This window comes from Garra rufa, chromosome 12 (assembly GCF_049309525.1).
Source record: "Garra rufa chromosome 12, GarRuf1.0, whole genome shotgun sequence".
Lineage (NCBI taxonomy): Eukaryota > Metazoa > Chordata > Actinopteri > Cypriniformes > Cyprinidae > Garra > Garra rufa.
The window spans coordinates 39,553,991-39,570,059 of NC_133372.1; the positions used below are offsets into that span (position 1 = coordinate 39,553,991).

General features: G+C 35.4%; 1 protein-coding gene across 1 annotated transcript; it reads left to right on the forward strand.

Moving 5' to 3' along the window:
• Positions 1-6,537: 6,537 nt before the first annotated feature.
• Positions 6,538-15,394, forward strand: ctsz (cathepsin Z). Its single transcript, XM_073851412.1, has 6 exons — positions 6,538-6,696; positions 8,344-8,507; positions 11,409-11,588; positions 11,681-11,831; positions 14,523-14,688; positions 14,772-15,394. Exons 1-6 carry the CDS (start codon positions 6,578-6,580, stop codon positions 14,895-14,897), a joined length of 906 nt encoding a protein of 301 aa, XP_073707513.1. The 5' UTR covers positions 6,538-6,577; the 3' UTR covers positions 14,898-15,394.
• The last annotated feature ends 675 nt before the right edge of the window (positions 15,395-16,069 follow it).

Below are 16,069 nucleotides of genomic sequence, written 5' to 3' on the forward strand. Positions count from 1 at the left end.
TATCCTCTGCAGGGTCACACAAGATTACTAGGAACTAAATGTATTTTTACATTTTTCTTTTTGTTTCTGTCTCTAGTCCTGACCAACGATATCAAACTGTTCCTTTTTAAGGATAAGCGTTTTATCACTGTTACTGGAGCCACAAACACGCCTGCAAACAGCCTGATAACAACTGCCTCAAAACAACCCTGCATTCAGAAATATATATTTCAAATTTAGTTAATGAAAACATGAACATCTAAACAATGAGTGTACAGTATCATGGACACTGAGTCACTATTGTTACTTTTGATTAATTAAGTCTATTTCTCTTATAGAAAACGATTCTGTAACGGTTATGGTATCAGATTTGCAATACCATGTTTTTTTAAAAAATATCCTTGATACTAATAACTACCGTACTAATATATCATAGCCTACTTTTTTGTGCAGTACTGCGTTATGCAACCCATAAAACAGCTTATTCAGCTTACAGCGAACCACTTCTCAAAACAAAGCATTTGTTTCACTGAAAACAACAATGCTTCAGCTGTTGAAACAGCATATTTGTGTATACGTATATCCATATATAAAATCACGTAAAAGAATAGCAGAGAGTATGCTTACCTGTACTCACATGTCTCCTTGTAAAAAATTAAGACTGGACTTTGCCCATCACATGAAATGCAAACATGTATTATACAACTCCTGGCAAAAATTATGGAATCACCACACTTAGATGTTGTTCAGCCAATTTCTTTACTTCATAGCAAATAAACAAATCATAGATATGACACAAAAATAATTTGTTTATTAATTTAACATTCTGGTGGTTATGTAAAACATACCTTAACAACTGAGATTAAACTCTTTAAATTAATGGAAAATTATTTTCCATATCAAGTAAAGGTAAAATTCTGGAATCATTCAATGATGATGAAAAAAATATGGAATCATCAACCAAAAAACACAATTAGTACTTTGTTGCTCCTCCTCTTGCTTTTATGTTGGCCTGAATTCTTTAGGGCATGGACTTTGCACTAATGTAAAACAATTTTCTTTATCAAGCTGGTTCCAACTTTCTTGAATAGTAGTTGACAGATCAATCGAATTGAGATCTGGACTGTTTGCTGGAGTTGATGTGCCTTTCCTGAAGAAAAGCTTTAACACACTTTGTTCTGTTTCAAGGTGCATTATCATCCTAACATCATCACCAAACTTCTTTCTATTGGAATGAGAAAAGTGTCCAAAGTTCCAGTGTAAACCTGTGAATTGACTGTTGAGGTAAGGATTGCATTTCCCCTGGTCTTTTACCTGACATGCAACCCTGTATTATAAATGAGTTGGGAAATGTGATTGTTTTCTTCAGGCAGTCATCTTTATACATTTCATTAGAATGGCACAGGACAAAAGTTCCAGCATCATCCTCTTATCCATTGCAGATTTGCGATTCATCACTGAATATCACTTTCATCCAATCATCCGCACTCCATGACTACTTCTCTTTAGCCCACTCTAATTTTAATTTCTTTTGTTTATGTGTTAATGCTGGTTTTCATTTGGCCTTTCTATTTGTAAATCTCATTTCATTCAGTAGGTTTCTTACAGTTATGTCACACACATTGAATTTTCCACCCATTTGTTCTTCATTTGTTTCGTTTTGCATTTTATATTTTCAATGCAAATCGCTTTGAGTTTTCTATCTTGATGCTTGGATGTCTTCCTTGATCTGCCTGTATGTTTTCGTTTTATAATCTTTCCATTTTGTTTATACATACACCAAATTTTAGAAACAACTGACTGGGAAGATCTAACTTTTTTGACACCGATGGATTTCCATCTTGAAAGAGTTTTATAATTCTTTCCATCATTTCAACTGACAGCTTTCTTGTTGGGGACATGTTTCCTTACAATTAGCCAAGTTCAACAGCTCGTTAAGGTCTGTAAGTACTCTCTTTTAACTTCTGACTAATATGCATTTTAGATATGTTTAGATATTTGTTTCAGAATTACAAATTACAAGCTGATTCAAAATGATGCGTCTTCTCGAAATGATGTAAATTATTCTTATTGCTTTTACAAATAATATATATTAAAAGTTTCTTTTTACAAAAAAATCTAAATTAACATATTTCAAATAATATTCTTTGCTGAGATTTGAGCAATTTCAATGTGTGTTCTATGCAATGATGCAGTTTTGTGTCATAGTTACAGTCGTGGCCAGAAGTTTTGAGAATTACATAAATATTGGAAATTGGAAAGGTTGCTGCTTAAGTTTTTATAATAGCAATTTGCATATACTCCAGAATGTTATGAAGAGTGATCAGATGAATTGCATAGTCCTTCTTTGCCATGAAAATTAACTTAATCCCGAAAAAAACTTTCCACTGCATTTCATTGCTGTCATTAAAAGACCAGCTGAGATCATTTCAGTAATCGTCTTGTTAACTCAGGTGAGAATGTTGACGAGCACAAGGCTGGAGATCATTATGTCAGGCTGATTGGGTCAGAATGGCAGACTTGACATGTTAAAAGGAGGCTGATGCTTGAAATCATTGTTCTTCCATTGTTAACCATGGTGACCTGCAAAGAAACGTGTGCAGCCATCATTGCGTTGCATAAAAATGGCTTCACAGGCAAGGATATTGTGGCTACTAAGATTGCACCTAAATCAATAATTTATAGGATCATCAAGAACTTCAAGGAAAGAGGTTCAATTCTTGTTAAGAAGGCTTCAGGGCGTCCAAGAAAGTCCAGCAAGCACCAGGATCGTCTCCTAAAGAGGATTCAGCTGCGGGATCGGAGTGCCACCAGTGCAGAGCTTGCTCAGGAATGGCAGCAGGCAGGTGTGAGCGCATCTGCACGCACAGTGAGGCCAAGACTTTTGGAAGATGGCCTGGTGTCAAGAAGGGCAGCAAAGAAGCCACTTCTCTTCAAAAAAAGCATCAGGGACAGATTGATCTTCTGCAAAAAGTATGGCGAATGGACTGCTGAGGACTGGGGCAAAGTCATATTCTCCGATGAAGCCGCTTTCCGATTGTTTGGGGCATCTGGAAAACGGCTTGTCTGGAGAAGAAAAGGTGAGCGCTACCATCAGTCCTGTGTCATGCCAACAGTAAAGCATCCTGAGACCATTCATGTGTGGGGTTGCTTCTCATCCAAGGGAGTGGACTCACTCACAATTTTGCCCAAAAACACAGCCATGAATAAAGAATGGTACCAAAACACCCTCCAACAGCAACTTCTTCCAACAATCCAACAACAGTTTGGTGAAGAACAATGCATTTTCCAGCACGATGGAGCACAGTGCCATAAGGCAAAAGTGATAACTAAGTGGCTCGAGGACCAAAACGTTGAAATTTTGGGTCCATGGCCTGGAAACTTCCCAGATCTTAATTCCATTGAGAACTTGTGGTCAATCCTCAAGAGGCGGGTGGACAAACAAAAACCCACTAATTCTGACAAACTCCAAGAAGTGATTATGAAAGAATGGGTTGCTATCAGTCAGGATTTGGCCCAGAAGTTGATTGAGAGCATGCCCAGTCGAATTGCAGAGGTCCTGAAAAAGAAGGGCCAACACTGCAAATACTGACTCTTTGCATAAATGTCATGTAATTGTTGATAAAAGCCTTTGAAACGTATGAAGTGCTTGTAATTATATTTCAGTACATCACAGAAACAACTGAAACAAAGATCTAAAAGCAGTTTAGAAGCAAACTTTGTGAAAACTAATATTTGTGTCATTCTCAAAACTTTTGGCCATGACTGTACATAATGACATCATCCAATGAGATCACATCTTTTAGCAACAAATAGACCTGCCTTAAACAACTTTTTCTGAAAATTAATTGGCAACACTGTATATTGGTAAGAGGCAGAAAATTAGAAAATATAACGACTCATTAAAGGACTAGTTCACTTCAAGAACAAAAATTTACAGATAATTTATTTACCGCTTTGCCATTAAAGATCTTAATGTCTTTCTTCAGTTGTATTTTTTTTTTTTAATTTTTTTTTGAGGAAAACATTTCAGGAATTATCTCCATATAGTGGACTTCAATGGTGCCCCTGAGTTTGAACTTCCAAAATACAGTTTAAATTCAGCTTCAAAAGGCTCTTAATAATCCCAGCCGAGAAAGAAGGGTCTAGCGAAACGATCGGTCATTTTCTAAACGAATTGAGAATTTATATACTTTTTAAACTCAAATGCTCATCTTTTCTAGTCTCTGCGTTGAGCATGCATAGTCTGTGTAATCTGGGTCAATACAGTTAGTGTACAGTGCCTTGCGAAATTATTCATACCCCTTCATTTTTTTCACATTTTGTTATGTTGCTGCCTTATGTTAAACTACTTTAAATTACTTTTTTCCCACATCAATCTACACTCCCTACTCCATAATGGCAAAGCAAAAAATAGGGTTTTAACATTTTTGCAAATTAATTAAAAATAAAAAAACTGAAAAGATCCTTTTGCATAAGTATTCATACCCTTTTCTGGGACACTCAAAATTTATCTCAGGAGCATTCATATTGCTTCTAGATGTTACTACACTTCGAGTGGAGTTAAACTGTGGCAAATTCATTTGAATGAGTATGATTTAGAAAGGCACACACCTCTCAGAAAAGGTCTAACAGCTGAAAATGCATATAAGTCCTGAGGTCAAGATAACTGCCTGTAGAGCTCAGTGACAGACTTGCGTTAAGGCAATGATCTAGGGAAGAGTTCAGAAAAAAATCTGCTGCATTGAAGGTTCACAGAAGCATGTAGCCTATATTATCCATAATGGAAGACGATTGGAACAACTAGGACTCTAGAAAATGTCTGCCAGCCCCCATCCAAGCTGACAGAGCTTGAGAGGTGAAAAGGTGAGGCAAAGAATGGCAGATAATTGCCAAATGCAGATGTGCAAAGCTTGTCACATCATACCCAAAAAGACTTGAGGCTGTAAAGGTGCTTCAACTATGTACTGAGTTAAGGGTATGAATACTTATGCAATGTACTTATTTCAGTGTTTTATTTTTAATAAATTTGTAAAAATTTTAAATCTGGTTTTTGCTTTGTCATTATTATGGTGTATGGAGTGTAACTTGATGTGGGGAAAAACTAATTTAAAGCAGTTTAACATAATGCTGCAACAAAACAAAATGTGACAAAAATGAAGGGGTATGAATACTTTTGCAAGGCACTGAATGTTGAAAAACTCCCATCTCATCCTTAAAATCGTCCAACATTTCTCTTTTACTTTTTTTTTTTGTAAAGGGCATTAGATCTTTGCATGTTCACTTTGTAGACACTGAGTCAGGACTTCTGCAGCGGTGTAGGATGATTTTAAAGTTGGGGAAGAAAAGAGATGGGAGTTTTTCGACATACCCTAACTGTCTTGAACTGGAAAAAAACTGACAGACATAGACAAAACAAGCATTTGAGGTTAGAAAGTACATAAATAGTGAATTTGTTTAGAAAATAGATAAGACCCTTCTTCCTCAGCTGGAATAGTTTAGAGCCCTTTTAATCTGCATTTAACTGCATTTTGGAAGTTCAGAAGTCCATTATGTGGAGAGAAATCCTGAAATGTTTTCCTCAAGAAACGTAATTTCTTATCGATTGAAGAAAGAAAGAAAGACATGAACATCTTGGATGACAAGGGGTGAGTAAATTTTCTGTAATTTTTTGTTCTGAAAGTGAACTAATCCTTTAAGACGGCTCAGAGTCCATGCTTTCTTTTGAGAGACAATATCTTTATCATGCACTTTTTTGATGAACAACTTTGCAGACTGTTTACATTGCAGGATGGCTACTTCACAAACTGCAAAAAAGATGTTTTTAAAAAGCCATATGATCTGCTCTTTAATCATGACATCCATAATACATTGTTTAATTGTGCAGAGGCATTTTACCCCTTTGTCTTGAATTTATTGGCCATTTTAGTTCATTTTCGTGGCATTTTTTGCCACAAGCCCTTGTTATTTTCCCATTCTATGGGGTAAATTGCCACAATGGGAAATTACTATTTACTATTAGCTGTTTATCCCTGGTGAAAAAAACAGCTAAAACCAGCCTAGGCTGGTTGGCTGGTTTTAGCTGGTCAACCAGCCTGGTTTTAGCTGGTCATAGCTGGTCGCCAGGCTGGTTTTAGAGGGGTTTTGGCCATTTTTCCAGCCTGGCCAGGCTGGTCTTAGCTGGTCAGGCTGGAAAACCACCAGCTAAAACCAGCCTGGCCAGGCTGGGAGACCAGCTAAAACCAGCTACTTCCAGCTTAAACCAGCTAATACCAGCCAACCAGCCTAGGCTGGTTTTAGCTGTTTTTTTCAGCAGGGTACTGACGCTGAAGTACATTATAACGAGCACTTATGCAGTTGGACTTTCCTAAGGTAAGTTTGTAAGCACTTCCGTGTGACAACTAGCCCCGGTTTCGCCGATAATGTACTGTCAGTTATTTCTGGGCCAGAAAGCGTCTGCCAAACATAACCTATTTTCTTGTAAGATGGCCAATAAGAGAGTTAGTTTCGATGTTTTCTCCACGCCTCCATGCAGCCACGAAGAATAAAACCGCAGTGCAGGCTCGTGTGATGATCATATGACCGCCTGAGATTCAACATGGCTCGCCTTCTGATATTTTATCTGTTTACGCTGTCTGGTGTTTTCGCCGGACGGTTTTTTAATGAAAATGAGCCCTGCTACAAACCCCAACCGAGGAGAAACCTACAAGGAGTCAAGTATGATATTTTTTTCTAATCTTCATAAAACTTAAATTATACATAAATATTATATGTTTTGCCGAAGTGTGCTTGAAGTGCGACCCTAGGGCTGTGTCTCAAATCTAGTGAGTCTACCCAGACAGCAGTTTTGGGTGTAGTACACACTCTTGAGGCTAAAAATACTGTTTATGTAACGTTAGCCACGTTGAGTTTTTACTAGTAGGTTTTAATCTTACTTAACCAACCTAAAAGAGATAAAATGAAAGTAAGGAATGGTTCTTTTCTCTTCTGGGTTTAACTTTACAAGCAAAATAAATGTTGATATCATGCTGAGAAATATGCAAATAATATTTTGTAGTTATTTCCTGTACTGTTCTGTATGCTACTGTATTTCCTGTTAATCGCCAGTTAGCGTCTCTTCTGTTCACCAAGCTTGCATTTATTTGATATAAGGTACAGCAAAAAAGTACAATTTTTAAATATTTTTACTATTTAAAATAAGCGTTTTTATATTTGAATATATTTTAAAATGTAATTTATTCCTGTGATTTCAAATCAAATTTTTAGCATCATTACTCCAGTCACATGATCCTTCAGAAATCATTGTAATATGATTTGCTACTCAAAAAACATTTTATTATGTTAAAAACAGCGGAGTAGATATTTTTTTTTGCTTTCTTAGATTAATAGAAAGTTCAGAAGAACAGCATTTATCTGAAATAAAACACTTTTGTAACATTATAAATGTCTTTATAATCACTTTTGATCAATTTAAAGCATCCTTAATAGATAAAATGATTGATTTCTGTCATTTCTTTCCCTCCCAAAAATTTACTGACTCCAAGGTTTTGAATAGTAGTGTATACAAAAGCTTTATTTCAGATATCTTGAAAAAATCTACTCAACTGTTTTATATATTGATAATAATAATAATGTTTCTTGAACAGATCAGTAAATTACATTTAAAATATTTTCAAATAGAAAACAGTTATTTTAAATAGTAAAAATATTAAAAAATTTGACTGTTTTTGATGTACTTCGGATCAAATAAATCTAGGCTTGGTGAGCGGAAGAGACTTCTTATATGGCTGACTTATACGGGCTATGTGTGGAATAACGTTAGTTTTATTATTTAAGTTATATATAAATATGTGAATTTTCTGCTTTGAACTAATTTGCCAAAATGCAAAGTATTGAGCACAGCATATTGTATCCCACAATGCAATTCACTCAATTTGACTTTCGATTTCCAGTGTAATGCATGAGTCATTTTTCCCCATTATTTGGTCGTCTCATTTTAATTTTTTGGCTCCATTGTCGCCCAGTGTATTGCAGGCGAGTCACGTCATGGCAATTCGGCACATGAAATTATTAAGAGAAAAACACAGCAGAGTGGTGAAAAGGTAGCCATCATGAGACCGTTTGACACCTGCTTCATTTATTATTACATTTGTCATGCCCTCAAGGTTTCCCATTTCCCATTTTTGGTTGTTAACTGAAGAACAGATGGCCTGTGCATGGGTTATTTGCTGGAGTTTCCTTTATGGCCTCTTGCTGCTTGCTGTGAATGCCTTTTCGTGTTTTTGTGGTCAGTGAAGAGAGAACTAGATTTGTGGCTGAACAGTGTACGCAGATGGTTGAATAACTTTTTCTTGTGTTCTTCAGGACTGGACCACGTCCTTATGAATCTTTGAATTTAAAAGAGCTCCCCAAAGCATGGGACTGGAGAAACATCAACGGCGTCAACTATGTCAGCACCACACGCAACCAACACATACCACAATACTGCGGCTCCTGCTGGGCGCATGGAAGTACTAGTGCTTTGGCAGGTGAGGGAAAATATTGGTAAAAATGTAGGGTACTTCAACCAGTTTATTTACCAGAAATGTATGGAAAATGCTTAATATTTCCTTGAGAGTCACACACAAACCAAAAAAGGGCATAAGGAAAAAAAAAAACTTGTTGAACAGAGTGGTTTTATTTTTCATTAATTTTATTTATTTATTAATGCAATTTTGACATCAAAAGAGTTAAAAATATATAATATTAGAAAATATTGATTAACAAGGTCAAGTGGTTAAATTAAAAATGATTTGAGTGTTTTAAAAAATTTTATGCATAATAAATAAATAATTAAATAAATACAATTCATTAATTAAAAATAAAACCACTCATATATATTTTTTTTGATAATATTTTTTTTCCCTAACAATTTAAAAATATTATATATTTTTGACTGTCAAAGTTGCATAAATTATTAAAAACTTAAAACACTCAAATCATTTTAATATAACCACTTGAGCTTGTTAATCAATATTTTCTGAAGGTGAAACGCAAATGAAAAATAAAACCACACAGTTCAACCAGTTTTTTTTTTCTTATTCCTTTTTTTTTTTTTTTTGGTTTGTGTGTGAATCACAAAAGGAAATATTAAGCCAAATGTCCTGGCTGTTTTTTCCCCCCATACATTTCTGGTAAATATCTCTCTGTTCCATGGGGGGGAAATAATCATGGCATTCACATGAGGGTGAGTAATTGAAGACACTGAAGACAGCCCTGTTTTAGCCTTTTATGACTAACATGGTTGTTTAATCATTAAAAATGCTATGGCCTAGATCTGTTTTATGCAATAATGACGTGTAAGTCATTATTTTTGTACCACGAGATTTATGTACCACCTGACTATCATCTGATGTGCAGGTGTTTTCCTGATCTGCAAGTTTGTACATGTTTGAGACCAGCCACCTTAACATATCAGTGAACTTGCCACTTCTTCTTACTGACAAATGTTTATGTTAGATGATCTTTTACAGTATTATTACATATTAAATTAACCCACAGTATCATAAATAATAGGTAGTTTTAAATGCATCTAATTTAATAAGACCTTGTTGACTGCATCTTTTAAATCGTTTAATGGTGTTACATAATTTGTTAGATTCATATATAAATAAATATAATAAAATAAAGCTCAATAAATGAAATTATAAAAAACACTGAAGTTTATTTTTTTTACCTTGATATTAATTTATGAAGGTGTAGTACCTCTTTTTTTTGAACACTTAATATAAAATGTTATTTAGTCAAAATTGCAATAAAAATAAATGAATGAATTGCAATAACTAAATAAAATTAATTAAAAATAAATTAACTAATTAAAAATAAAACTAATCTTTTTTTTTTTTATTTGACCACTTGATGTTAATATTTTCTGAAGGTGAAACACCTCTTTTATTCTTAATACTTAATTTAAAGGATAACTATTGCCAAAATGCAACCTGGGCTGTTTTTTTTACGACAAACGAGCCGTTTTTGAGATTGACCGTGATTTAGTTTTGTGGTCAATGGCCGGTGAATGGGAGTACTAGGGGTGCATCAAAATCTATATTTTTACAACACTAAGAAGGCTCGACACACCATGACACTTTGCTCGAAGTATCGCCTGGGTCTCTACACATGAACTCGAGCTTTGAGAACATTGTTTATGTACACAGAGTTTACTAAAAAGAAAGGTTTTGTACAACTCACTTTCACTGTTTGGGTTTCCGCTCGCGGCCGTCTTGCCAGTCAAGAAGTGTCGATCTCCGAATGCGAGGAAAGTAAAGATGGACAGCTCCTAAAGCATATTTCCATATAAATGCACGGCTAATTCGTTGTTTTGTCGCAAGTGAAAAACAATATTAACCTTCTAGTTGTAAAAAGAGCCTCGTATAAGCCTAATATTTCGTCCTATGGAGTCCATTCATTCGCATTCGGAGATCGACACCTCTTGACTGGCAAGACGGCTGCGAGCGGAAACTCAAACAGTGAAAGTGAGTTGTTCAAAACCTTTCTTTTTAGTAAACTCTGTGTACACAAACAATGTTCTCAATGCTCGAGTTCATGTGTAGAGACCCAGGCGATACTTCGAGCAAAGTTTCATGGTGTGTCGAGCCTTCTTAGTGTTGTAAAAATATCGATTTTGATGCGCTCAAAGTTATGCCCCTAGTATTCCCATTCACCGGCCATTGACCACAAAACGAAATCACGGTCAATCTCAAAAACGGCTCGTTTGTCGTAATTATGCTTTTAGATATAAGCTTGTCTCGTTTATAGTAAAAAAACAGCCCAGGTTGCATTTTGGCAATAGTTATCCTTTAACTCAATTAACTCAAAATACTCAAATAATTTTCTTGACAATCAACCTTTTTTTTTATAACACTTAATAATTTTAATATTTTTAAATAAATAAATAGAATTAATTGAAGCACCTCTTTTTTCTTAATACTTAATTTAAAAATAAAATACATTTTTGACTTTTTTTGATGTCAAAATTGTATGCATAAATATTCAAAATTAAGACCACTCATAAATTTTAATTTGGCCAGTTGACTTTTATCAGTTAATAAATGATTACCTTCAGAAAATATTAATTTTTATTTGACCACTTGATGTTGATAATCAATATTTTGTAATGCTGAAGCACCTTTTTCCCTACTACTTAATTTAAAAAATATTGTATATTTTTACTCTTTTTTTTTTTCTTTTTTTTTATCTCAAAATTGCATGAAATAAAAAATGATTCAAAAATAAAACCACTCATGTACGTCTTAATTTAACTGCTTAACTGTGATTATTTAAATTTTCTAAAGGTGAATCATGTCCTTATTACTGACAATGTTGTAAAAGAAAATAAATGGTAAAGTTCCTCTTTTCTTGTCAGCCTGTGTAGCTTATTTTTGTTCTTTTAGATCGTATCAACATCAAGCGGAAAGCAGCATGGCCGTCGGCCTATCTCTCTGTCCAGAACGTGATTGACTGTGGCGATGCAGGTTCCTGCCATGGTGGAGATCATTCTGGTGTTTGGTCATATGCACACGATAAAGGCATTCCTGATGAAACCTGCAACAACTATCAAGCCAAAGATCAGGGTAAGAAAATAGTTTAAAGAAGCATCTGGTAGTTTGCTTGAATGCTTGAAATTGTATTGCATTATTTTGTATTTCTGTTTTTTTTTTTTCAGACTGTAACTACTTCAATCAGTGTGGAACCTGCACAACCTTCGGCGTGTGTAATGTAGTAAAGAACTTCACTCTCTGGAAAGTCGGAGACTTCGGCTCAGTCAGCGGGCTGGACAAGATGAAAGCTGAGATCTATTCTGGAGGACCCATCAGGTATACAAACTGCTTGGTTATGGATGTAAGATCAGGTCTTGTAATAGAGTGGAGGAACTTTGACGTCACTTTGTAGGCAAAAACCCATAAGCGAGTTAGCAGTTTAGCACTTCTGGTTCCATTGCCCCAAAGTCAGTGGGTTTTTTGAGTGGGATTTTGGTTAAATACCTTAAATAAGGTCCGTGGTTAACAGAAGCTCAAGATACTTTCACGTTTTATTGTAGGACATAAAACACATGCTAAATGGGACTACAGGTGCTGTCGGAGACGCAGAACAGTTTATCAATGTTATAGTATTTTTTTAAATGTAGTATAATTTGTAGTACAATTAATTGCAGAAAAACCAAGCTAAGTTAGTTCCCCATATTTTATATTTTCGTTCGACAATTTTTTTTTTTTTTGCTTTGCCCTGAAATGCAACCAATAGTTTTGTATGGAAGATTCTCGTTTTAATACTGATGTAACCAGTGGAGACTCTGGGTTCATACCATGAGATAAATTCATACTACCATTATTCCTTATAAACACCACATTTACCGGCTTTACAAGGTTGCGGTGAAACTTTCCTGCTGCGTAGTGCTTGAAGTCACGTTAAAATTAAACGTTTATGGCCACATGAAGCTGTTAGAAAGCAGAAAGATTGAGGATTTTCTGGAAGCAAGGATAAAATAACATTTTGTGTAAGCACTCTAACAAAATGAAACGTGGTACTTTATTTACTAAAAAAATACTACATCTTACTATAATCAAAAACTTGCTCACTCTTCTGTTATGTAATTAAGCAATAAGGTACGAGAGGCCTTATTGAAGCCTAACAACGCCATTCAGCCGTGATTTATTCACGATACAGCACGGCCTCAAGTACCTTATTGCTTTTATAAAACGGTTACCACACAATAAAATATTAAAATCAAAAATATATATTAAGTTGTGCGTTTTCATAAAGTAAAATCATTAACTGCCTTCCGCTGTAAAAAGTAGTCCCTAACTGCTGCAGCTGTGTTTACGTTGCTAAGGGTGGTTGCTAAGGGGGTTCAATGATACACAAAACCGTTGAGTGAAGCGGTCATAGCAGTGCCGTATCATGAATACGACACAGCTGCTGACCAATCAGAATTGAGGAATGGAACTAACCGTTTTATAATAATTTCATACACTATATTTTTATTGAATACTACCTTAAATATCCATATTAAGGATTTACTGACTTTTAATGGAGCTTGTTTCGAAATGTACAGAAATAGGTGCTTTCATATGTGATTTAGTTATGATTATTTCACTTATTCATTCTTTACTGTTTGATATTATTGTTTCATTTCAGTTTTTTTGGCTCTAGTTTTTTATTTATTCCAGTTTTAAATGAAAAGGTTCATGCAACATGGAATAAAATTCATCAACAGAGTAAATCTTTTATACTGAACATGTTTCTGAAAATAAGTTTGAAAAAGGTTGTTGGAAATATGGTGGTGGTGACGTTCAAGGCGAGTGACTGATGTAGTTTGTAGCCTAAGATTAGCTTTTTAATTCTGCCGTTTGTATTAAAGGATAACTGTTGCCAAAATGCAACCTGGGCTGTTTTTTTTACTGTAAACAACTTCTATCTAAAAACATAATTACGACAAACGACCCGTTTTTGAGATTGACCGTGATTTAGTTTTGTGGTCAATGGCCGGTGAATGGGAGTACTAGGGGCGCATCAAAATCGATATTTTTACAACACTAAGAAGGCTCGACACACCATGACACTTTGCTCGAAGTATCGCCTGGGTCTCTACACATGAACTCGAGCATTGAGAACATTGTTCGTGTACACACAGTTTATTAAAAAGAAAGTTTTTGTACAACTCACTTTCACTGTTTGGGTTTTCGCTCGCGGCTGTCTTGCCAGTCAAGAGGTGTCGATCTCCGAATGCGAGGATGGATAGCTCCTAATATTTCCATATAAATGCACGGCTAATTCGTTGTTTTGTCGCAAGTGAAAAACAATATTAAACTTCTAGTTGTAAAAAGAGCCTCATATAAGCCTAATATTTCATCCTATGGAGTCCATTCATTCGCATTCGGAGATCGACACTTCTTGACTGGCAAGACGGCCGCAAGCGGAAACTCAAACAGTGAAAGTGAGTTGTTCAAAACTTTACTTTTTAGTAAACTCTGTGTACACAATGTTCTCAATGCTCGAGTTCATGTGTAGAGACCCAGGCGATACTTCGAGCAAAGTTTCATGGTGTGTCGAGCCTTCTTAGTGTTGTAAAAATATTGATTTTGATGCGCTCAAATGTATGCCCCTAGTACTCCCATTCACCGGCCACTGACCACAAAACGAAATCACAATCTCAAAAACGGCTCGTTTGTCGTAATTATCCTTTTAGATATAAGTTTGTCTCGTTTACAGTTAAAAAAAAAAGCCCAGGTTGCATTTTGGCAACAGTTATCCTTTAAGGCTTGAAAAATCATACAAGTTATATTATTTTGTGAGTATTACCTTGATGGACAAAACCTGTAAGTTTCATGAACTATGGTTGAACTCAGCTTATTTTTTGCAATAATCCAAAAGCCTATGGAAAAATCCTATTGCCTTCTTGTCGAGGGGACCAGTGTGATGCTAGCAGCCGATCAGCCTACAAAGTGACGTCATAGTTCCACCACTCTATTGAACCATGGTTTTAACTTGGACTCTATTGCTTTTAGTTGTGGGATCATGGCAACAGACAAGCTGGATGCGTACACAGGTGGTTTGTACTCTGAGTATGTACAGGATCCCTTTATAAACCACATCGTATCTGTAGCCGGTTGGGGTGTTGACGAGAGTGGAGTGGAGTACTGGGTCGTCCGTAATTCTTGGGGAGAGCCATGGGTAAGCATGAAAAACCAAAAAGTTACACTAGAGTAGCCCTTGTTGAATGTGTTTAATGTATGTTCTGGTCTTTTGTTATTTAGGGAGAGAAAGGCTGGCTCAGAATAGTCACCAGCGCATACAAGGGCGGCACTGGGAACCAGTACAACCTTGCCATTGAAGATGACTGCATGTATGGAGACCCCATCCTACCCAAAAACTACCTGTAGATGGCTGTGATATTCTTCGCAGAGAAAACGCTGTCTTAGATTTACCAAAAATTATTTTTGATGCTGCCTAAGATCAGTTGCAGAGGTTTGGTTTTAATTGTTTTTAATCTCAGGAATGTTTTCTTATCAAATATTGTACAGATTCGTTTCTGTAATTCTGCATTTGTAGGCCACTTTTTAATGGGTTTTCTACACTACTTAATGAACTAAAAGGGAAAATTAGTCCACCATTGTTTTTTATACTAGGACATTTCTCATTTTTAGGATGTTTTAAATGAACCAAACTTGGGCCAAATGGTCATCTAATGACCTTGTGTGCTGAAAAGGTTTTGGGGTTTGCTATGTTGTGTTAAAAGCAGAAGTACATCGTTTGCTTCTCTTTTTAATTTAGCTTTTAATGCATCTGCCAAACCATGTCAACACTTGCAGCCATAGATCGGTCTAATCAATGCACTGTTTTCAATCACACTCTGCAATACAAGTCTTATCAAGTTCTACTTTTTATCATTTTATTGTGGGTATTTTTGCTAAATTGCTTACATTTAGTTTAAACTGAGCGTAACAATGTGTCTAAAATGTGTCTTTGTATTCAGTTCTAGCTGTGGATAAAGCCTTCAGCAGATTAGAACCTCAAGTTGCAATCACCCTTAGTCATTTGAAGTTAGTTTGGAAATGTTTTGAAGAAACATATACAGCAGTAAAGCTGCCTCTCAGTGCAACATATTCATTTGCATTGAATTAAATTGGCCTCTACTTTACTGAACCCTAAACCTCCAAAACATGTCAACAGTATACAGTTGAGGTCAAAAGTTTACATACACCTTGCAGAATCTGCAAAATGTTAATTATTTTACCAAAATAAGAGGGATCATATGAAATGCATGTTATTTGTTTATTCAGTACTGACCTGAATAAAATATTTCACGTGAGACATTTACATATACTCCACAAGAGAAAATAAGTTGAATTTATAAAAATAACCCTGTTCAAAAGTTTATGTACACTTGAGTCTTAATACTGTGTTACTACCTTAATGATCCACAACTGTTTTTTTTTTTTAGTTCATGAGTCCCTTTTTTGAGTTCATGTTTGTCCTTAACAGTTTAAGGTCCATCTTTTAACACTGAGGACAACTTAGGGACTCATATGCAACTATTACAGAAGGTTCAAAA